This window comes from Eurytemora carolleeae, unplaced genomic scaffold, assembly GCF_000591075.1.
Source record: "Eurytemora carolleeae unplaced genomic scaffold, Eaff_2.0 scaffold55, whole genome shotgun sequence".
NCBI classification, from domain to species: Eukaryota; Metazoa; Arthropoda; class Copepoda; order Calanoida; family Temoridae; genus Eurytemora; species Eurytemora carolleeae.
Window position 1 is genome coordinate 327,457 of NW_019396158.1, and position 23,886 is coordinate 351,342.

At 33.7% G+C, this 23,886-nt stretch overlaps 3 protein-coding genes across 5 annotated transcripts; 1 reads left to right on the plus strand and 2 right to left on the minus strand.

The window, feature by feature from the left end:
• Nucleotides 1-212: 212 nt before the first annotated feature.
• LOC111696706 (uncharacterized) lies at nucleotides 213-10,047 on the plus strand. 2 transcript variants are annotated; one of them, XM_023466412.1, is made up of 11 exons: nucleotides 213-265; nucleotides 1,226-1,275; nucleotides 2,710-2,804; nucleotides 3,348-3,501; nucleotides 4,124-4,343; nucleotides 4,753-4,838; nucleotides 6,155-6,669; nucleotides 7,022-7,253; nucleotides 7,936-8,123; nucleotides 8,665-8,778; nucleotides 9,756-10,047. In XM_023466412.1, the coding sequence occupies exons 1-11, from the start codon at nucleotides 228-230 to the stop codon at nucleotides 9,960-9,962; spliced, it is 1,899 nt and encodes a 632-aa protein (XP_023322180.1). In that variant the 5' UTR covers nucleotides 213-227; the 3' UTR covers nucleotides 9,963-10,047. The 2 variants fall into 2 exon arrangements, with proteins under 2 accessions (XP_023322180.1, XP_023322179.1); XM_023466411.1 differs by lacking the exon at nucleotides 213-265 and having other exon boundaries at nucleotides 791-1,275.
• Nucleotides 10,048-10,883: 836 nt separating this feature from the next.
• Nucleotides 10,884-18,798, minus strand: LOC111696707 (mitochondrial uncoupling protein 4). Of its 2 annotated transcripts, none has more exons than XM_023466414.1 (11): nucleotides 18,710-18,798; nucleotides 17,840-17,950; nucleotides 17,338-17,431; nucleotides 16,881-17,006; nucleotides 16,283-16,338; nucleotides 15,505-15,585; nucleotides 14,814-14,915; nucleotides 13,259-13,303; nucleotides 12,720-12,847; nucleotides 12,060-12,140; nucleotides 10,884-11,499 (listed from the first exon to the last, which is right to left on the minus strand). In XM_023466414.1, exons 1-11 carry the CDS (start codon nucleotides 18,773-18,775, stop codon nucleotides 11,421-11,423), a joined length of 969 nt encoding a protein of 322 aa, XP_023322182.1. In that variant the 5' UTR covers nucleotides 18,776-18,798; the 3' UTR covers nucleotides 10,884-11,420. The 2 variants fall into 2 exon arrangements, with proteins under 2 accessions (XP_023322182.1, XP_023322181.1); XM_023466413.1 differs by having other exon boundaries at nucleotides 10,884-11,496; nucleotides 12,057-12,140.
• A 13-nt stretch (nucleotides 18,799-18,811) lies between these two features.
• LOC111696708 (transcriptional adapter 1) lies at nucleotides 18,812-23,630 on the minus strand. The gene is made up of 8 exons (XM_023466415.1): nucleotides 23,525-23,630; nucleotides 23,090-23,185; nucleotides 22,738-22,850; nucleotides 22,379-22,555; nucleotides 21,764-21,884; nucleotides 20,648-20,707; nucleotides 20,413-20,458; nucleotides 18,812-19,788 (listed from the first exon to the last, which is right to left on the minus strand). The coding sequence occupies exons 2-8, from the start codon at nucleotides 23,098-23,100 to the stop codon at nucleotides 19,699-19,701; spliced, it is 618 nt and encodes a 205-aa protein (XP_023322183.1). The 5' UTR covers nucleotides 23,101-23,185; nucleotides 23,525-23,630; the 3' UTR covers nucleotides 18,812-19,698.
• Nucleotides 23,631-23,886: the final 256 nt, after the last annotated feature.

The window sequence follows — 23,886 nt, forward strand, 5'->3', positions numbered from 1 at the left end:
AGATAAATAGATAGATAGACAGATAGATAGAGATATTTCTAGAGTGACGTCATTTGAGTTATGTTATGTTAGTCATGATTTCTTCTTTTCATTTCATACATCTCTTATTCCTTTTAAACCTCATCAAAACACAAGATTTTACAATAATCTTATTTTTTTAAATACCCCCCCCCCCTCACCTGTAAACTGCCTATATACTGCCTATATGCCCTGCACTGCAGCTGTTTATGGGGGAGGGGAGGGGAGGATTCTTAGTTCAGTTCAGGTTCAGGAAACTAAACATTTCATTCCGCAGGCTCTCTAGTAGTAGTAGATTTATAGTTGATAGTGGAACTACTCAACATATTAGTGGTTTTATAATCATTGTCATATTTTAGTGAAACATATTTGGTAACTTTAAAATGAGATAGTTATAGTAATTTTAATTTTTAAAAGCTTTAGTGTAAGTTATTGGAAGTGATTAGATACGTATTCAGATAGCTGAGAGTGATTTCGTTTTAATGGAGTAATATAAGTTTGTTAAAGAGTAATGAAGTACAACGGTGTACTTTATTTTATGAAATTAAGTCATAGTAAGTCAAGGAGTCTCTTTATGACAATTAAAAAATATATTTTCATATATATCTACTTGAACTTTTCCATGATTTATAATAATAATGAAAATGAATGCTGTTCCCTGTATATCTGATATATTATAAAGGGGAATTTTCACCTTGAAAATATAAATTATCACAACACTGCTCAGTGCATTCAGTTTAGGAATTTCCCTAGTTCAGAAAATAGTTTCGCTTGCAAAAGAACTAAATTTGTTAAGATCAATATCTTTGGTATCTGATGGTATAAACCTTTTAATATTTGAAACTTTCACTATTAAGTCTAGCAAAATCCAAGATTTAAAATCTCTAAGCTCTCGAGACATCACGGACCAGAATTAATGAATTTGTGAGAAGTAGCTGATTTATATAATGTAAGCTTGTACCCGGTGTTCCCCAGGTTTATATTATTATTCGTCATAATTACTCCTCCCGATTACCCTCGCTTGGTATTGAATTTTGATGCCAGTAGAATTTCAATTTTGCCCATGTCACCCCTGGGGTACCTATGGGTTCACTCGACGAAATTCAGCCAAATGGTCGAGCCGTTTTGCAAATATATGTACAAATATGAATGAGCTTTATTGTATGGATATATCTATGTATTTTTCAATTTTCATAGCAATGTTTAGTTTCTTAGAAACGAATTCGGACGATGATGATTTTGGAGCGGTCAGCTCAGGTTAGTTTTCATTATTTCTATGAGGTCAACTCAGGTTAGTTTCCTTTATTTCTAGGAGGTCCACTCATGATATAGAAGCTGTTAACTCAAGTCAGTTTTTCATTATTTCTAGGAGGTCAACTCATGTTAGTTTCTTTTTGTTCTAGTAGGTCAACTCAGGTTATTTTCTATTATTTCTAGGAGGTCAACTCAGGTTGTTTTTTCATTATTTTAGGGAGTTCAGCTCATGGAATAAAAGGGGTCAACTCATGGTAGATTTTCTTGTTTATGAAGCGGTCAAATCAGCTATTTTTTCTAATGATTTTGGTCGGTCAACTCGAGTTAAAATGAACGGTCAACTTGAGTTTTGTATTTTTGAAACTTACAACCCAATTGCTTAATTGAATCAAAAAAAGATCTGAACTGAATAACGTTTTTACAGCTGCAGTATTTTAGTGAGGAATGTTAACTATTAACATTTCTTAACTTTTCTTAGAGCTTTTCTTCTTTGTTTGTGAAGAGTTTTAAGTATAAAATTAACGTGTTTAAAAGAAGCTACTATAGCTAGGTATGGGAGTTGAACTGAGATTGCAGTATTAAAAAGAAAAAAAATCAACAAATAAGTTTTCAGAATACTTTTCTTTACGTTATTTGTCCGGGTTGGTAAATTTCTCTTAAAAATCGAATCTTGAGAGCAAGCCTCCAGAAGCAGTTATAGAGCGTACAAAAGTTTTATATGTATGAAATGAATCATGAAATTTTTCTCTCAGTTCAAATATCATACCTAGCCAGTCACTCTCTTTAACCAGATTGAATATGGCAAGAAGAGAATACAAATAACGGGTAAAAAAGGTTTTTGCGTGAAAATTATCAAAACATGAATTTCACAAAAATAAATATCAAGTAAAAATACACAATATAATCCAAATATTTCCCTTTCAGCATTGTCAATTTAAGTAAAGGTCTATTTTCAATAAACTAAATAGTTGTACCCGCACCATTACGTAAACATCCAGTAAATCAAAAATATTCAAAATCTTGTTTATTGATGAAAATTTTCAGAATTGACAATAATATAATGAATGCAAATATAAAGATTAATTAACTAATGTTTAAAACAATGCAAGGAGAAGATTCTAAAAATAATGGTTGACGGATTCTAATTCTTTGAAGGAAGTTGTCACGTTGTAAGTTCAAGAGATCCTCAACATTAACAACGATATCATTCAAACCTTATCTGATTAACATCGTAAAATATTTCGTCGTTTTCTAGCTTGGAAAGTTTCTAATTTCATCCATTGCTTCCGTAGCAGAAATCCGCAAACCACTTTTATAGAGAAATCGCAATTGAGAATAATCAATGTTCAAAATTTATTGAGATATAAATGGGATTCACTTGAAATAACGTGTACAGTCCCTTTAATGTCTATTTCTCAATCTATATTTATATTTTAGGTTTGTCCAACGTGTTTGGATCTGATGAGCGCAGTAAACCAGAAACCCTGACTAATAAACAAAACAAACCCATACAAACTGCTTTCCAAAATAAGGTAAAGGAATTGAGTCTTTGCCACAAACTCTGATTTTTAAATCCCCATTTCTTTGAAACCAAATGTTGTAGACCGTAGATATTTCAAACTAAGAATTCTGGTGGACCAAACAAAGTTTGAAATAAGGAAGGTATGTTGAGATTTAGGTATTATAAAATTGGCATTGCATGTGGCAAAAACTCAATTCCTTTGAAAGCTATTTCTAAAATTAAACTAAGAAGAATTTTTTTAAGTTGCTCAATTTTTTAAACCAATTAAATCCAATGAATAAGCTTCACTGATGGAAATATGTCTTTTTTCTTCCCCAAATAGATAAGTTAACCTCTATATCTTTTCAGCCTGTTAATGTAAACCTTTGCTATTTTAAACTTAGATTATTTGATCCAACATAATTCAAATATCAAAGGTCTATGACAGAGTAGCAAAGATAAAAGAATTAAAAAATCTGAGTTTGTGGCAAAAACTCGGTTCCAATTTCTGCCCAGAAAGCAGACTGTGCAACGACCTGCTTTTTATGACACTTATATGTTTTCTTCCTCCTAGGATGAGAAAGATGAGAAGAACCAGGGACTAGTGCAAGGATATGAACCAATGTCTAATATCCATGCCGGAGTAAAGATGGCGACTGCAGTCCACGTGTATAAGTTTGAAAACAATGGTTTCAAGTCCTTGGGGAAACTTGGTTTGGCTATAATAGGTAAATACCACCATGCATAAACTAACAATACTCGTCCTCCCACCATGCATAAACTAACAATACTCGTCCTCCCACCATAAATAAACTAACAATACTCGTCCTCCCACCATAAATAAACTAACAATACTCGTCCTCCCACTATGCATCAAATAACAATACTCGTCCTCCCACCATGCATAAACTAACAATACTCGTCCTCCCACCATACATAAACTAACAATACTCGTCCTCCCATCATACATAAACTAACAATACTCGTCCTTCCATCATACATAAACTAACAATACTCGTCCTCCCATCATACATAAACTAACAATACTCGTCCTCCCATCATACATAAACTAACAATACTCATCCTCCAATCATACATAACCTAACAATACTCGTCCTCCCATCATACATAAACTAACAATACTCGTCCTCCCACCATACATAAACTAACAATACTCGTCCTCCCACCATGCATAAACTAACAATACTCGTCCTCTCACCAAGAAACTACCAATACTCGTCCTCCCACCACGCATAAACTACCAATACTCGTCACACTAACTAACCAACTCGTCCTGTCGCGAACTATTCACATTCAGCCCAACATAATTTTAAACTGTTATCGTTCCAGGAAACAAAGAATCACAGTTTTACCAGTTGTTGTTGTACCGGGGTAAACAACAGCCTGTAGCTGTAGCCAACATCACAACAACACTCAACCTCAACATCCAGCCCAACAACTATGCTAACTTTGTGGACGATATCAAGAACTCTTGGACGGTTGGGTTCGAATCCCAGGATGTTTTAATAAATTTTGCAAAACAGGTTCTTCTCTGCAAAACCGTGTACAGGTGATTAAAGGGACTGTAGACGTTATTTCAAGTGACTCACCAATTAAAGAGTAGCATGTCCGACTTATGAATAAAATATGATTTTTTTCTGTTTCAAATGTGGTCCCTCGGCGATGTCTTCCCACATTTTCCATCAGAAGGTTTTTGGGGTACTGTTGTAAATCTGACATGCCCTCTTTTTTTAAATAGAAGGTCACTTGACATTTCAACGACAGTTCAAGTAAGATGCATTTGCATTTGTAATTTATAAGAATTTTAAATACGTACACCGTTGTTTGGATTTTATCAAAAGTTCTAATGATGTTTGTGATTTACAAGAATCAAGAATGTTTTATTTGAGAATTTGGGAGCCTTACAAATAACAAAGAGACACTAACTGCCAATTTTAACACGAATTTTTGTATCTCAGGTTTGAAGATTCTCTGGAGTGTGATCTAACCCATGGAGAGGGTCGGAGTGTAGATATAGGAGATATTGTAGAATTAAACCTCACAGGTCAGTATAGGTCGGAGTGTATATATAGGATATTGTAAAATTACACCTAACAGGTCAGTATAGGTCGGAGTGTAGATATAGGAGATATTGTGAATTAAACCTCACAGGTCAGTATAGGTTGGAGTGTAGATATAGGAGATATTGTAGAATTAAACCTCACAGGTCAGTCAGTATAGGTCGGAGTACAGTTATAGGTATAGGATATATTGTAAAATTACACCTTACAGATCAGTATAGGTCGGAGTGTAGATATAGGAGATATTGTAGAATTAAACCTCACAGGTCAGTATAGGTTGGAGTGTAGATATAGGAGATATTGTAGAATTACACCTAACAGGTCAGTATAGGTCGGAGTGTAGATATAAGGAGATATTGTAGAATTAAACCTAACAGGTCAGTATAGGTCGCAGTGTAGATATAGGAGATATTGTAGAATTAAACCTAACAGGTCAGTATAGGTCGGAGTGTAGATATAAGGAGATATTGTAGAATTAAACCTTGCCTCGAATATAAATCCTCAAAATAAAGTTTAATCCTGAAGAGTAAGTTAAACCCTTTTAAGATAAAGTTTAAAGGTAATATAAACTGAGCAAGGAGTTTCAGAACTAAACTATCTAAACTCTCTAAACTCTCCAACTCTGAAACCTTTGATAGAAGAGTTTTAATTATTGAATTTGTTAATGTTAAAATATAGTTTACTAATTTCTCTTTCGTCAAATTTTATGATTTCAGATTTTTTTTTCTCTTATCTCCGAAATTGGAGAATTTGAGACTGTTTAATTAAAGAAAGAATTTGCTTTGAATTACTCCAACTTAGAAAACATAATGATTATTGATTTAACATATTACTGTATATTTGAAAATCAAAAAGTTAAACAGTCTAACCCGCGGATTTAAGCCTGAATTAAATCTCAAACTTATTAAAAATTTTCGGTTAAGGATTTATAACCTCAAGGGATTGTAAACATAATTTATCAATGCATAAAGTGGCATGACTAATTTACAACGCTGCCCTTGAAATTATTATTTGATCAATTATTCAATCACTCTGTATTTCTGCTTGATTCATTATATTAACCTGATATTTTTCTGTTTATAGGTGAATTTATGACGGAGAAACAATGAAAGAAATTGTCACACTATAAACACTTTAAAATCTGAGAAAACGACGGTATCATCCACATTTAAAGGGTATCGGTGTGACCTCTCGGGCGTACCCGTTAAGCTAACTTGCTAATGTACTTTATCAACAATAGTTTCCCATGTGGACGTGGTTTAAATTAGATCCAAGATTGTATCTAAACATTATTTTTCAGGTTGGAATGTAGAGAACCAGAGTATAGGATTAATGAAGGAGAACCTAACCGGGAAGAAATGTAAGGTTGGTTCTCCAGGTACTCCTGGATACACAGGCTGGGAGAACTCAATCAAGGGAATGAAGAAAGGAGGAAGAAAGTTTCTCATCTTGCACTGCCCTGAGAACCCTGATGTATCTCTAGCCTATGATCTTCATGTAACCAGAACTAAAACAAAAGAGACCGATATCAAAAACTCTTTACAGGATAATTCTAGTTCAGTGGTTTCCTCTACCTCGGAGATTTCAAGTCAGGATAAGATTTTAACCAAGGTGAAACATATTGGACACAATGTTTTCAACCCGAGACAGAATCTGACTCCAGAGTTACCGGAGTTAGAACCTATTCGTAGTGAGGAGGGTACCCGGAGTAACAGATCTGGGGTCCAGGAAGAGCACAAGGAAACCGTGAGAAGACAAAGTATTCAATCCAACCATTCAGCTTCATGTCCCGGAGCACTGTTCCAATGCAGACCAGTAAGTAGAAACTAGAAAGAAATTGAACACTCCCCACAAACTCCAATTTTTCATTTAAATATTTTGATTTCATAAAACAAGTCAATAACTTACTTTTCATAAATGGTAGTAATTTATTTAGATGTTGTATAGCTGTGTACTGTTATAACATATTTTTTGAGTTTATTTGTTTTAACTTTCTAATCCCTATATCTTCGCAATCTGATGGTGTAAGACTTTGATATTTTAAAATTATTTGAAACTATTTGGTCTTTCAGAATTGATAGATTCAAATATTAAAAGTCCGAATGTTGTTGAGAATTTTTTCGGGGTCCGTAAAAATAAAATGAAAAAAACAGATTTTGTTTTTAAGGAGATGAGCTATGAGATGAGTCGTCAGGAGCTGAACCTTCTGCTGAGCGAGACAAGGATCTCCAATACTGAGATGAGGATGAATATGACCAGGATATCCGACAAGGTGGATGAACTGCTCCGGAGATCCGGGAACCCAGGATCCGTCCCCTCGGATACATTTACTGAGATAAAAAGAGACCTGGATACAATCAAACTGCAAACCTTTGATATCAAATCAAGTTTGGGCGCAGGCAATCACAAATTTTAATTATATCAGTAAATATCAATGAACAAAAAAATTGATTTAGACATATTTGTCTAATCAACAGATCTTTTGCCAAAAGTTTAAAGTAATTGAACCGATTAAAACTAAATAGTTATCTTTCAACCTTTCTATTATAACGATGTTGTATTCCTATCTTCAAAAAAAAAAATTCTGTAGTTTTCCTTTCTTGTCTCTTCTGCAAAGATATGCAAGCCACTTTCATATAATGTATCTATATATGTAAAGTTGTAATCTCTTTTTGTTTGTCCGAGCATTACTGTGGAACAAAGCCGATTGGCATCAAATATTGATTGGAGAACTTGGGAGAACCGTGGGAATGTTCTTTTCTTGGTTTAAGCTTCTAAGCGGAGTGGGTCCACTTTTTTAGGGCAAAATAGCTAAAATCGTAATTTACAACCAAGCGCTGGTAAACAGCGGGAGTAACTATGAGTAGTGATTACCCCGGGCAACGCTGGGTTCCCAAGCTAGTTATACAGAAAATATGAATTTTAGAAAGAAGGGCAAAAATATCTCATTTTTTCTCGCTCAAAGAATAAAGGCGCTATACAATCGGATTGCAACCTTTAAAATAAAGGGTCTGAATTATAAAAACAAATTTGTCTAACTTCTCCACTTCTACTTTCTTTATAATTTGTTATTAAACTCAGGTAAAACAGTTCGGAGCACTACCAGTAATCCAGGAGACCAGGAGCAGGTTTGGAACCAGGCGGAAAAGATAAAGAAGTTGATGATGCTCCTGGAGGAGAAGGATGAACAGCTCCGAGAGTTGGAACAGCTCAAGGAGGAGGAGAGGGTACAGGCGGAGAACCAAGAGGAACTACTTCACCGACTTCAGGTAAAAGGTCTTCAAATAATCATGAAAGTTGAGAGCAACTTAAAGATTATCTTGGCGAGCTATTGAGCAAAAACGTTTGTATCAAAAACAGGTTTGCGCGAATGTTTAGTGTTCACCTTGTCAAAATGTGGTCTATCTACCTCTCATGCTAGCTAAAACAAAAAAGGAATTGGAAGTTTAAAATTTTTTTAAACAGCAGACCACATTTTAGAAATGCCCGGACTCGGGATATTAAATGAATATTGCTTCATGAACAACAATTGTAGAATTAATTATACAATTATATTTTTAAGGATAACGGTTGAGTTGATTTTTCCTTGACAAATCTTTAAAACTTTTTTTGTAATTTACGCACAACTTCACAAATTTCTTTGTGCTGGATTTTTTTGCAGGCTCGACAAATTAAAGAAATCCCCCCTCTTACGTCTGCGAAATTCTAAGTCTATATTTATGTTAATGAACTAAAGAAATGAAGAAAAAGACCCGAAAGAACTGACAAGTTTGTGATCCTACTCCGCTACATCCTTTCTTATATTTTCAGGACTGTGAGTCAGCTCTGAACCGAGCCAGGACGGAGTCAAACAGAGAAATCTACTCCGAGATGAAAAAAGTACTGGGCAGCTCTGCCAAGTTTCTCCTTGGACAGTTTGAGAAGGTAGGGATACAGTTTCTTGTTATAAATGTTTGTTTTTAACAGATTTATTTTCATCTTTACCCTTTTACATTCATCCTTTTAGTTGCATGTTTGCAGTGACATTTATGTACGAAACATGATAGTTAATAAACAGTTATGCATGTCGTCTTCCCTATACTGTATTATACATCACAGGCTTTTTGCAGTCTATTTCGTTAGAAAATTTTTTGTTTAAATATATTTTACTTTGAAATCAATTATTCTATAACTTGACTCCCAAATAATATTTTTATTATTTTCTTTGGTATCAAACAACTCAACAAATTATGGAAGAAGACATTCTGAACTAATTCACAAACTGTTGTCATTTTTCATGGGACACCCTAGCTGTATAGTGTATATTTCCTATTCCTATTTCCTACATTTAGTAAATTTTACTACAGTTAGTTCAAATAAACATGAGAATTTAAAAAAATCATGTTTGTTTTTTCAATGGCCTTGAGGTGAATAGTGGCATGCCGGATTCACAACGGTAGTCAGTACCCTGAACAGCCTTGTCTGAACAAGAATGAATATTCATGTTTACTTTTGAAAACTGGTTATTATGTGGTTCCTCAGCAAATGTGACTTGTACATTTCTTGCTTCAGAAACAATGGACAAATTATCAGAATTAAACATTTTCGATCTTCCTGATATTAAAAGTAAATAACTTGGTCTTCTTCTATATTAAAAAAATATCAATACCACAAAGAATAAGATATAAAACAATATTGAATTACAAAGGGAATTTAAGTACCGAAAATCTTATTTATTCTTTTATTAAATTTAAAAGTTTAAGGTTCAGAACATAAGTAACAACATTTTTAAGTGAAGAAATCTCCACGGCATATCGTTCTTCCAAGGAGGAGGGGCTCAGTCCCTATACCCCCCCCCCCCCGTCAATAGTAACCCAACTTTAAGTAAATTTTTACTAGATTTACTTATTTTCTGTTTGTAGAACGAGACCTATTCTGGGGAGGATATCCAGGCAACTATCCAGGAGATATTTCAAGCAGTCTCCGCCAGGGTTCAGGAGAAATATTCCGAACCTTACTCCGAGGAGAAGGAGAAGTACTACAGTACTAACCTAGACCTGGATACAGAGGAGGAGAGGGTGAGAGATGTGCCGATTAATATGGTTTTAAAGCATGCAAATTCATTGTAAACATTTTCAAACTTCTGTACATTTAATACTTAATATTTATTTAAATAAACAAAAACTTGAATTGATAATAAACCTGTGGTTTAACTGCGGTGGTGATAAGTACTAACAAGCAATATCAATAATTCTAATAAAATAAAAGATTATTCGTCTAGCTCAAGAATTTGAAGATATACACATATGGCCAATTTCTTATTCATGTTACCATAAGTACAACTATATTTCTTATCTATCTACAGGGTGTCCCAAAAAACATGGGAATTCAGTGACGAATTGTTTATCGTCTTTGTTATGAATTAGCTATGTAATACGTACTTTTAAAGCTACATTATTATGTCTGCTAGAGTTTATTTTATGAAAAGATGTGTCTATAATGTCTCCGCAATATGAATAGTGAAGACGGACAAGTTTACTCTGTTTGTAAACTGCAATTTTCTTGTTTTACAAAGTACAACCGTATGCAGTCAAAACATAAACAAACAAAATGTGAACATAGCAGACGAAACTCTTACAGATTACAGCTTTCTCGGTAGGTATCACTATACTAAATTGAAGAATTATTTAAAAAGACGATATCGAATTCGTCACTGATTTCCCATGTTTATTGGGACACCCTGTATCTACACTGCTCTGGTAAAACGTAACCATAGTGTAACTATGGTTCTACCTATGATATCACATCGGCCAATATTTTGTGGTTTCAGAGGCAAAAATTATTAAAGCGAACCAAGGGACGACTGTACAGATTTAAAATAGTCTTATTTTTAATTTTTTAATTCACTACAGTACGCAGATTTTTGCCACAATATTTTTCGGCGTGAATTGAAATCTTTTAGATTGTTGGATTTAAAGAGCTCTAAGGTCCTTATTAAAGTCCAAACAAAGTCTGGAACATAAATATATATCATGTATTTAATGTCGATAAAATGTGCATAAATTTATTAAAAAAAATACTTTTCAAAAATTTGCATGTATAAGTATAAAAATATCTTGATGACTACATCTGCCGACTACAAATCAAAGTTGGATTTCAAACCGGATCTAAACTTCACTGCGCTGCTCGGCTCAACTTGACGAGACTATGGTCGTAATTTCAATTGACTCCTTTTTTGTTGAGTGGCATTTCCGATTCACATCAGTACCCTTTCAGCCTTTATCTGATCAGGGATGAATGAGATATCTTCTCTCTGAAAATAGATTATTCAGAGGCACCAAAGGAATTTTTCAGAATTTAACACTTTTAAAGACTGGTATACATTCTTCAGTGTAGCTAGAAAGAGGTTTAAAGGGCACCGTTATGAAACGGCTATGCCTCCCTACAGATGTATTCAGTCTCTTTAACAAGAAGTCCAAGGGGGAAAGGTAGTTTGGACCAAGAGTCCAGATTTGCCATGGATCTGAGTTTGGACCCGGGATCACCAAGAGTCCAGATTTGCCAGGGATCTGAGTTTGGACCCAGGATCACCAAGAGTCCAGATTTGCCAGGGATCTGAGTTTCTCAAAAGTCAACCAGAAAGTTAAAGACCAGGGAGCCATCCTTCAATCAATAATTTCTAGATAAATGTGAAGAATATTTTCAGCCAAATTGTTAAAATATCAATATTTGTTTTCTATTCTTCTCATAAATAATAAATATAAATAAATAAACCCTTCATCTCTAAAAAGAGAAAGAAAGTTGAGATTGTATCTATTTGACAGAAAAATAATAAAGCTCTATTTCTTTATTATTTTCTTTTCAGTCTGGATCACATTTCTTTCTGCAACTTTTTAAATAAAAAAATTTGATTTGAAACTTTAAGGCCAAAGGATATTGTTTTAAGAAAAGAAGTTCATTCAGAAATGAAATAAAAGCTTTCCTAAAGGGACTGTATCTTTAATTTTAAGTGACTCTCCGTTAATAGAGTGTCATGTCCGATTCACAACGGTACCCTTAAAGGTTTTGTCTTTATTTTCCGCATTTTCACATAAAGATTTTGAGGGGTTCCCGTTATTTTAGGGGTTCCCGTTAGGGGTTCCCGTTATGAATCTGACATGCCCATCTTGAAATTACAACGACAGTTTCTTTGAAATTGATATAAGCTAGGTTAGAAACTATTCCTCAGCCAACATGGGACAAATCCTTTATACAGAGATAACACTCCTTCTGATCTAATTGCTTGGAGTAAACAATCAATAGAACCTCTGAAAATAATAATAGCATGTCTTTGGTATTATAATATGCAATAGACATACTTTAAACGTGATAAATATTAAGCTTCAAAAATACCAAAATAAATAATTCCCAATTGAAGTTAATGGACCAACTAAAATTTAGCTCGACTATTCATAAATAACTCTAAGGCGAATTTAAATAATTTAAGCCACGACTTCAGACGCCACTCAAATATAGTTGGTTCCACTTAAAATTGTATTCAATGTCCAAGATTTAAGCCGGCGCTCAATTGAAACCAGGGTTTTGGCGGATTTGAGACGGGGCTCAAATTCATTAAATTCGGACTCTGTATAATTCATATGAATTATATAAAGAGAAATATATTTCAACATTAAAATCAAAAACTCAATTAAAATAATCATTTAATACAAATTTTTAAGCCAGAAAGTTTTTTAATGTTCCAATTTTGGAAGAAAGAAATTTCTACTTTACAGAATTATCTATAGTTAACAGTTACCTTTACTAGAACCCCCTCCCCCTGTAAAACCTAAAGTAGAACCCCCTCCCCCTGTATTACCTCTAGTAGACCACCCCTCCCCCTGTATTACCTATAGTAGACCCCCCTCCCCCTGTCATCTACTGGTTGATTCATCATCCTTGCTTTAACAACATCTGCTGGGGTTCCCATGACAGCTGCAGACAGACCGGCAGCTAGGCTGGACAAACTATGCGTCACCTTCAAATATCAATCAACCAATCAACCAATCAACCAATAAGTTAGATGATCGATTTTGAATTCATCTTATTGTTTATCTATGAGACTGCAAATGTAATTTCAAGTGACCTTCCTTGCAAATATGGCTATGCCCGATTTACAACGGTACCCTGAAAAGGTTTATCAGATAAAGGTTTCAAAGGTAACGTTGTTAATCGGGCATGACCATCTTTGCATGGAGGTTCACTTGAAATTATGCTTACAGTCCCTTTAATTAAAAATTAAATCTAAAGGGACCTTGCTTCTTTTGAAATGCAAAATGGTGAGTAACGGGTTTATAAACAATTCTTTTGGATATTCTAAAGTAAAACGTCCTAAAAATAGTTTTAATAATTAATTATATAAATGTTATTGAAAAAGGTTTAAACTCACCCAACTTTTTGACGACCAACCTTTGGAAACCAAAACTTCTTTCGCCTAAAAATTGTTATTTACGATTTCAATTTTCTGAGAAAAACGTCTTCTAGTGTGGAAGGAGTCACAAAAAAGGGAAAAGGGGAAATTTATTTTCCAAATTTTTTTATATACATAATCTGTCGTCTTTAGACCTCAGTGGGAAACCAATTTTTCTCTGGCTATGATGCTTGATACAGTGGTACACAATGATGCATGAAACTGTGGTACATTATGAATCTTTCAGTGCTATCCGATCCTACCTAGAGAAGGAAAATCTAAATATTTTTTTATACTAAGTGTTTACCGACATAAAAATGTGCTAGATCTTAACAAAGATTATGTTAGGTAACGCCATTTTAGTGAAGCTGGACAGGGGTTAGAAGGAGTCATTAGATTTTTTGTGAAAACTACTCGATAATTAGTTCGGATACCCTTTAGGTCAGCTTCCTCTAACTAAAATACCCTCTAGGTCAGTTGTATCTAGCTCGGATACCAATTACAGGGTGGCCAAAACTTTTTTGAACAAATCCGTACAAAAATCCGTACATTTTCAGAAGAAATCCGTACAATCCGTACAAATTTCGAAAAAAAAATCCGTACAATCCGTACAATTTTTTTTTTAAAAATCCGTACAATCCGTACATTTTTAAAACCAATCCGTACATTTTTTTTAAAAATCGTAAATTTTTTTAAAAATCCGTAAATTTTTTTTAAAAATCTGTACAATCTGAGCTGAAAACTTTAGAATGGTGGATATCAGGATTAAGGCTTAAACCACTCTTTTTCTTGATATCCAGTTTAAATATTGCTTGTTCTCCACATGAATTTAAACTCCAGAGAAGCAACATTATCTGACAATTGGATATTTCATTCTAAAGTTTTCAGCTCAGTACAATTTTCGAAAAAAATCCCATTTTTGAAAAAAAACATTAAAATTCAATTTTTCATTCATTGTCCTTTGTGTTCAGTTCATGTAAGAGGGTTTAAACTTCTTCAGCAAGAATCAATCTGTAAAAAATTGGCTTCATACACATATACAAACTAAATACTGGGTACATGATACTAGGTGCATGATACTGGATACAGGGTACATGATACAGGATACAGGATACTGGATACAGGATACNAACATCTTCTTGAATAAGCAATCAAATAAGTACTTATGGAACATATTCTCAAATAAACACTTCTTGGACATATCTCGAAAATTATGAATGAATTTTGATTGTCAATTGAAACATTAATCAATCTAATATTATTTAGAATGCAGAAAATAAGTTAAACTAACTTCATTTTGACGAGAATTTTTTTTTATTTTCATGAAAAATTTGCTGAAATGAGTGAAAATTTAAAAAAAACGGTGTATTTTCCAGGATAAAAATCCGTACAATCCGTACAATTTGAAAACAAATCCGTACAATCCGTACAATTTTAGGGTTAAAAAAAGATCAATCCGTACAATCCGTACATTTTGGCCACCCTGCAATGAGGTCAGCTTCCTCTAGTTCGGTTTCCATATTGTCAGATCTACCTGGTCATAAGTTGTTAGATCTCCTAGGTTGACCAGCGCAGCCCTCTGCATATTTGGAACTGCACCTTTCCACAAAGCTCTGACCCCTCCCTCCTTCAGAACCTGTAATAATTAAAAAAAAAATGCTAAGCAATTTCCAAAAGACGTTTTCCAAGTTAAAATGTCCAATGGCATTTCCCCAAAAATATTTTCTGTGTTGAATACAAACTTACAAAGTTTTCGTTATTATAAATATAGATAATGTACAAACAGAACAATAAGATCAGCATTCAGCATAATAATTAAAGATAATGATAAAAGTAAAAACAGGACAATAAGATCAGCATTCAGCATACTAATTAAAGATAATGATAAAAGTAAAAACGGAACAATAAGATCAGCATTCAGCATAATAAATAACTATTTTGTACTTTCTAACTTTCTGATTTTTCTATTAATTTAGAATCTGGAGTACAACAAATTATTTTGTCCAAAAAAGGGGTTAAATTAGTGCTAAATCAAAGTTTATAAGAAGAAGAAATATCGTATACAAATCCCAGAAAATATTCAGTTTTGAAGGAACTGTCGAAATTTTTTTAAATAACTCTATCTTCATCAAATTTGCACGAGCAAATGTTTAAATCTGTTCAACGTTGAGTTGGACCTATTAAATGAAGTCGGTCCTTTAAATGTAACTTGTCGTTCTAGTGACCTGAGAAAGTGCATCCTTGACTCCGTGTACACGAACGGGTAAACCCTCCAACCTTCTCCGTCCCTCCATCTGCATCCGAACCTGAACAAAATGGAGATATGGTCTAGTTTAATTAATATAAAATCCGGTCAAAGTCTTCAAAAAAAAGTATCTTTAAAACAGTGCTTAGGATCCGAATCCGCAAAAATATGCGGATCCACGGATCCAGAGTAAAATAATGCAAAAAAAACTTTTTTACTCCTAAAAACAAAATCTGAACTTTAAAAAAAAGGGAGATTATAAAAATTTCCTCATTTTTGAATGGTTCTTCAAGTTTTAGGATAAAATAAGCGTAAAAAAAAACAAAAAATTTGAAGATTATTTTTTGTTAAAAAAATTCAGTAAATCTTAAAGAAATGACCTGGATCCGGATCCATTTTTTTCCAGTGCGGATCCAGGATCCGGATCAGCATCAAAATTAAATGGATCCTAAGCATTGCTTTAAAATTTCCCTTGTGGTTAGGACCTTGTGTATCTTTAACTTTAAAAATTCATATTTTCCCTTAATAATAAAATGGAAAGCTCAATTGAGGTGGAGATGGGAAAGGAATTAAATTTTTACCCCTAAATGTGGATCATTCATTACAGATATATTGTGGCAGGAGTAAGACCCCACTTAATGGCAGATTTATTTACTAAAATTCTATTTTTGGCAGATTGTTGTCAAATGACATTTTTAAAGTGTAATGCAGGTTTTTACCTGGACTAATTCTAAATGAAATCCTGTATTATTTACTACCTTAATTAGGTCGGCCGGCGAGGCAATAACCTGTCCTAACCCACCTGCTACCATACCTTAAAACAAGAATATACTTTCACATGTGTTTTCTTTAAAACAATTACTATTTTAATAAGTGCATAAGGTTTATTATTCTACTTTATGAGTAACTAGCTTAAGAACCTAGCGTTTTCCCAGGGTACTCATAGTCATCATAGTTGTTCCTGCATTTTAACCGCGCTTTGTCGTAAACTACGATTTTAGCTATTTTTCCTGATAAAAGTCGACCCACTCAATTTAGAATCTCAAAGAGAACTAAGAACGTTCCCGTTGTTCTCCCGAGTTCCCAATAAAAATTTAAGACGAGGGGTTCATGATTCATGATCGGACATACAAATGGACATACAAATAGACAGACAAACAGAGATCTAACAACTTACAACCGATGAAGATTATCTTAGATATTGTTTAACATTTACATCACATTCTATTTTTAAAGATAAGAATCCAGTAGTTTATGTTTTACAGATATGATTTAAAAAGTTTCCTAGACTGAATTTTAAGATATCTTAAATGATTATCCAAATTATTTTAATAAAAAATAATTATTAACATTTACCTAGGATAGCTCTGTGAACCAGTTCTAGTTCCCGCCCTGAACCCTTCCAGATATCCCGGCCCAGGTCGTAAATAGTCATCCGAGCTCCAGAGTAGATTATATGTCGTCCCATACCTGGTGATACGCCTGAAATATATTATATCAGAGAGAAGTCGTCTTCCTCTTCAAGCAAAAAAATCCGCCATAATTCAAATCTAAGAAATAGTACTTTCAACAGTTGTGATAAAGGACTTATGCAATCTCTTTTATGGTCAAAAACTATATATAACAAAACAATTTTCCAGCAAATTATATTTTTATCTCTAAATTGTTTCAAATAAGTGAATATCCACACAACTCATGGAGATCGACTGTTACTAGGGTTTCCAGCGAGATGCGATAAAATTCAAAAATTTCGGCGAACAATTTTTTTGCGAAATTTTCGGGAATTTATTTTGCTGGAAACCCTAACTAATACCCTGCCATAAAGCTCGTATTCCCTCTTCTCTAGCTACCCCTACAGCAGTTGATATCATTCCTCTGTACACTGTACCACCGATACCGCGCTCACCCTGAAATACGAGGCATCATACTTTATGAATCCTTGTTGAGGGATATTGAGCTCATTTTTATAAGCCCAATTCGTTTCCTATGATTATATTTGGAATAATCCTATGAATCCAAATTAATACAAACAAATTCTTTTAGCCTCATGGTGGTAGCTATTTGTTTAAAACGCATTAATGGATGATGGATGTGTGTCAAGATTTTCATATTCTTCTGTTTAAGAATTCTAACTTTAATACAAAAACGATTTACTCATAATACACAAGTGACTTAGCTCACGCAAAACTGTTGCTAAATTGTTGCCAAAACCTTTTGGCAATGTCTTCCGCTGTTTATATGATGGATGATGGAAGCAATAACATGATAAAACAACAATAATATTAATATTCGTACTTCTACTGCTTGAACTATACCTGGAGCTGAAGCCTGGTTTTAGTAAGATCTAGAGGATATGTTACGAACTCCGCGACACAGGCGGATATGACGGAGAGAACATATTTTTCTCCAATCGTCCTTGTATAGCTCTTCACGAATCAATAAAAATTAATTGCAGATATATCAACTATATCTCTTCCCAAACCTATTCGATGGGCGGGAAAAATATGACGCTAAAATTATAACCACCATTGACATTACTGACAATAATATAACCATGTTTTCAACAAACAATTAACTACTGACAAAAAAAAAACAACAAACAAATAACCATTTTTTTCCAAATTACAAAATGGTTATATTTTTTCCTCGAAAATATTATTCGTATTTTCCCCGCCCATCCTTTTGCATCTTCCTAAATGTTAACAAACTTTCTTGTAAAAAAAATGCAAGGGATGGTTTAAGGGGTATTTTCTTAAAAAATCAATTCACTCCCCCCCCCCCCNCGGATGTTATTATTCTTTTTAAGAGTTTTCATCAAATAAAAGGCTTGGCGATTCCTTCGAGTTTGGACCGAATTCAATAAATTTGAGCTACGTCGCTGAACTAGAACTACCTTCTGCCGGTTCAAATTTGAACCACCGATTCAAAATTTAAGGATTACTGAAAGATCGGTGATTCTAATTATAATTAAATTCGGTCCTTGGCTCCAATCATAGGTTAAGTTATGTCTTAGCTTTTGGTTTTCCAACGAAAATTTCAATCGAAAAATTCTTTCCTCTATTAAACACAATTAAACAAGAGCCATGGTACCACCACCTGTTCCCGCCAAAATTTAAATTCGTTTAGCTTTATCAGATTAAAAGAAAACACTTCTTTTTGGAAATTAATTAAATCAATTATCATTCCTTATGCTGAAGGTCTTCATTCTCCCCCTCACCTTCTCCCTCCTTCTCCCCTGAACCCATTCTCATCTATTAATCATCTGAAATCTTTATTATTATAGAAGATAATGTTACAATTTATTTTAACATGATAGGTTGACAATACAAATAAGTATTACAGAGTTTTTACAAGGTTACATCAATTTTATTTTAATGTGGAACAAAATAAATGTAAATAGATCTAGTTCTCATTTTTACTCTCCTTAAAAAAACGGTAGATGTTGAAAATACGAAGTACTGCGAGATCCTACCTCGAAGTACTGCGCGATCCAACCTCGAAGTTCTGCGCGATTCAACCTCGAGGTACTGCGTGATCCAACCTCGAAGTAATGCGCGATCCAACCTCGAAGTACTGCGTGATCCAACCTCGAAGTACCTCAATCTTTTGAACAACTTTCACAAAGACTGAAAGCTCTAAGCAATTTTTCATATTTGACCAATTGAATCGATAAATTATGGTTCCAACACTCACGTTTTTTTTAACAGTATGTAATGTAAACTATTGAGAATTATATCATTAAATACTAGAAAAAGACCATTAAAGTTTTGGGTTTCCAGGCGTACAGAATAAAAGCGGAAAAAAGAAACATGACAATATCGATCTTCTTTTAAAAATGACTAGGTACCGTTGTTAATCGGATATGCCACTGTAGAAAAGGAGGGTCACTTAAAATTACGCCTACGATCAATTTAAAAAATTTAAAGGACTGTCATCGTAATTTTTCAAGTACCCCTTCTTTTAAAAAGAGGGACATGTCCTATCTACACAAGTACCTTATAAATTCATTTCTTTCAAATATCGTCGTTAACCTAACTTGAAAGTTACAATTAAAATAACTAATTTTTAAAGATATAAACAGGGATATCTCATTCATTCATGATCAAACAACACTGTGAATGGTACCGTTGTGAATAGAAATTGACACGAAATTACGACTAGTCCCATTTATTGCTTAATCATGATGAAGCCGCATAATTATTCTCTCCATATTAAGACTGTAAACAGAATGGTTCGGTATCACGCTACTATCAGATTTTAAAACCTAAACAATAAATTGGTTAGCAATTATATAATGGAGAGTATTTTCTTTAAAAAATATAGCTGAAGTGGGAACTTTTGTAATATGGATTTCGAGATCAATGCTTGATATCGATCTTTTTTACAGCTATAGATTAATATAATCTTTATTCGATATTCTGTGATGAGTGAAAAAACTAGCAGCCAATTAGTAGCCAGGAAATTTTGCGTACAGCCAATGAGAGAACAGCGAAATATTAAGAAATCAGTTAGATTCTGAGAAAAATCATAAGTGCCCACAGAGGATATCGAGATCATACGTTTTTATACAGGCATCAAACAGTTTTGAACTCTGTTAAAAGGTATGTTTTCGTAAATGAATTTAATTTGCTAGGGAAATAATGGGCTTTATGAGGGACAGTATCAATAAGATGTTAAGAAGTCCAAGACACATATTTTTTTATTCTTCAAATGAAATCAAGTATAAAATCAATTTAAGGAGGAATTTATATTCAAGAATCAAGGTACCATATTTCTCGAAATTTCAGAGAATAATGTTTGCGCTTTTTTATTCCAAAATAATCTGTTCAGTATTTATCAAGACCTCGCCTCGACCATCGACAAAAATTTGTAAATCGTATTTGTTTACCTTTAATAGATCGAATAAAGAAATGGGTTCTCTAAGCCCAGGCATCCTGAACAATTTGTAATTAATCTTTGAATTCTTTTTTAATAAACTTGGAAGACGTAAAAAATGTAGTTTCTTAAGAGTATACCATTTTTTAAGACACACGATACAGAGGGGAAAAATTAGTTGAAGATAATGGGAAAACTCAAAACAAAAAATAAAAGTTTTTAAGATTTCAAAAATATGTAATTTTTACTTGTTGATCCCGAGACCAGCTTGATAAGCCGCTTCCGCTTCAGATTTGTCAATGTCAGGTCTAAAATTTAAATAATATATTTTTTAAATTATTTTTTTCTTTAAAAGCACTGTCTACGTATTTTTAAGTAATATCAAGGTTATAATGCAAGGAAAGCTATTTCAGAGGTGTACGCATCTTTTGTACTGCAGTGTACTGTCTCTGGTCGGTAATGTAAACACAAGACGGATGTCGAAGCCTGACTTGGGATACATCTTTCACATAAAAAAATCAATGAAATATTCTGGTCATAGGAAACTATTATGTGAATTATCTAAATTATCAAAATTAAATGTTTTTAAACCTCCTCGGATACTAAACAAACACTGATGCATCTATTCTTGTTTACAAATTCCGCCCAGAGAGAACTGGTTTCAATATGACGCAGAGTATACGCAACTGCAATTAACTTTCCTTGCATTATAACCTTGAGTAATATTCTCTTTAAAAAAGAGGGGCATGCCTGATTCACTGCGGTACCCTGGACATTTTTGTATGAACAAAAATGATAAAAATATTCATTTTTTAAATGTAAAAATTGATAATTTCTAATTGTGGGTGCCTTTCAGTGACTTGCGAACTTTATGCAGCAACACTTCTTAATATGAAATGACGACATCTACCTCATTGTTAATCAGATCAAAATTACTGGTATAACTAAAGGTACACACGTAATTCCGGAAAAAAATCAAACGTATATTTTACAGCGTATTTCTGGATTCGTTTTATTAGCCAAAAGCTTAAAAAAGACCCAAACGTAGGATTTAAGAGTTGCTGTTTAATTTAAGAAGACTAAGGTTTCTCTTAAATATGACATAACTCGCAAAAGATGTATCGAGCCCCACCCTTTACCAACTGATTAAGTCTGTAAGGGACACCTTCTCTGTCCTCACCAAGCAGAGGGATGCTCAAAATTCCTCCAAACTGGATGGGCAAGGGGCGGACCAAGATAATACAGAATTTTGATTGCAACCCAATATTAAACAATTATTACCGAGAAAAAGAAATTTATGAAACATATATCTCCAAAATAAAATATTAATAGAAAGGTTTCAATTTTTAGTACTTTCATTGTACCTTGAGATAGGAGCCAATCCCGCTTCATTTAGTAGAGTAGATTCAGTGGCAGCGCTCGAGTTTACCAGATAATTCCGGTTTAGCTGGGTGTTCTGTAACCAGGGATCAGGTATAGGACATCCTAGATATTAAAATTAATCAAACCCTCCAAACATCTCTATAGTTCCTACCTATACTATTTTTATTGTTTAGCTCCCTCTCTACTCCTCTATGCTCCCTACCTACACTATGTTTAGCTCCCTCCCAACTCCTCTTTGGTTCTTACCTATACCATGTTTAGTCCCTCCCTACTTCTCTATGATTCCTACCTACACTATGTTTAGCTCCCTCCCAACTCCTCTTTGGTTCTTACCTATACCATGTTTAGTCCCTCCCTACTTCTCTATGATTCCTACCTACACTATGTTTAGCTCCCTCCCTACTCCGCTATGGTTCCTACCTATACTATGTTTAGCTCCCTCCCCACTCCTCTATGGTTCCTACCTATACTATGTTTAGCTCCCTCCCCACTCCTCTTTGGTTCCTACCTATACTATGTCTAGCTCCCTCCCAACTCCTCTATGATTCCTACCTATACTATACTTAGCTCCCTATCTACTCCTCTATTCTCCTTACCTATACTATGTTTAGCTCCCTCCCTACTCCTCCAGGGGTTTCTAGAGACTAGAACCGACGTGATGATATTCTTGAGAAAGTGCTGGACCGCGACCATGGTGAGAGTAACAGCGTCGTCTTCACATCCTTCAATACCGTCCTCCCAGGCACTCACAAGCAAACGACCGTGGATTAAACCTGATAATAAAGTTGTTAAATCAATAAATAAATAAATAAATAAATAATAAATAAATAAATAAATAAATCTATAAATAAATAAATAAATAAATAAATAAATAAATAAATCAATCAATAGTGTAGTGAACCAAATAAATGAAGAAATAAAAAGTGGAAACCAACCAACCAACCAACCAACGTACTGATATCTGGAAGTGTTCCTTGTTGAGCACAGAAGGTGAGTTTTCTCTCCTCCGGATGAACTGTTAGATCTGATACTTCTGGAGCATATTCAGATGGAGGATAACTCGGTAATCTTTAATTAAAATATATTACAGATTAAAATTGTACAATAATGTTCAATGTAATGGGACACTTATATATTCTTACAAGATAAGAACTTGTGTAGATTAAATAATGAAATAATTTATTAAATCATAAAAAGTTAAAAGATAAGATGATTTTGATAATCAAACATTATTCAAATTTCTAATTTTTCATCCCGGCCAAAGTAATTAACCAGTTTGCATGGTATGTATAATGAATACAAATTACCTTTGTTCCATCGAAGATTTGTTCGACTTGGATTTTTTCTTAATTTTTCCTTTTTTCAATTTTTCTCCAGATCCGTCCTTTATCTCTCCTTCATCCCTAATCAATCAATCAATCAATCAATCAATCAATCAATCAATCAATCAATCAATCAATCAATCAGAGTTTTAGGGATGCCATACTAACCGTATATCAATCTCAAGATGAAATTTCTTAAGAAAGAATGAGCCAACGTCAAGTGAATGCCAACAATAAGATAAGATAAGATAAGATAGATTTTAAAATAACAACATTAACCGTAAAAAAGAGAAATAAGTTTTGAGAGACAAATAAAACTATAAAATACTTCTCAAGTTCCATTTTTCGTCTCCTCCAAAGCTTTTAAAATATCCCCCCCCCCCCCCCCAATAAGAATATATAAGACAACCAATTCTTTACCTTATTTCAATCTTAACAGGTGTATAAGTCACAGAAACCAAACTTTGACATTTTGTTAAGATCGCCAGGAAAAACTAAACAACATTGTTTACTATCAGAAGAGGAAACTTAAGACTGAGATTGAGTTTGGGATTGAGATCGAATTTGGGACATGTCAACGCTCTCATTCTCAAATATATCAATTGATCAGTTCTGACCGCTCTGACCAGCCTCGCCAAAAATATCTTGAATATACAAAAAAATACAAAATACGACGACACCTGTTTTACATATTTTCCGCCTGTATTCAGCTGTGTATGTACAATAAATCTACATAAAAGAAATAAGGATCATGAAACTTAAAAAGCTTAAAAAAGTGTGTC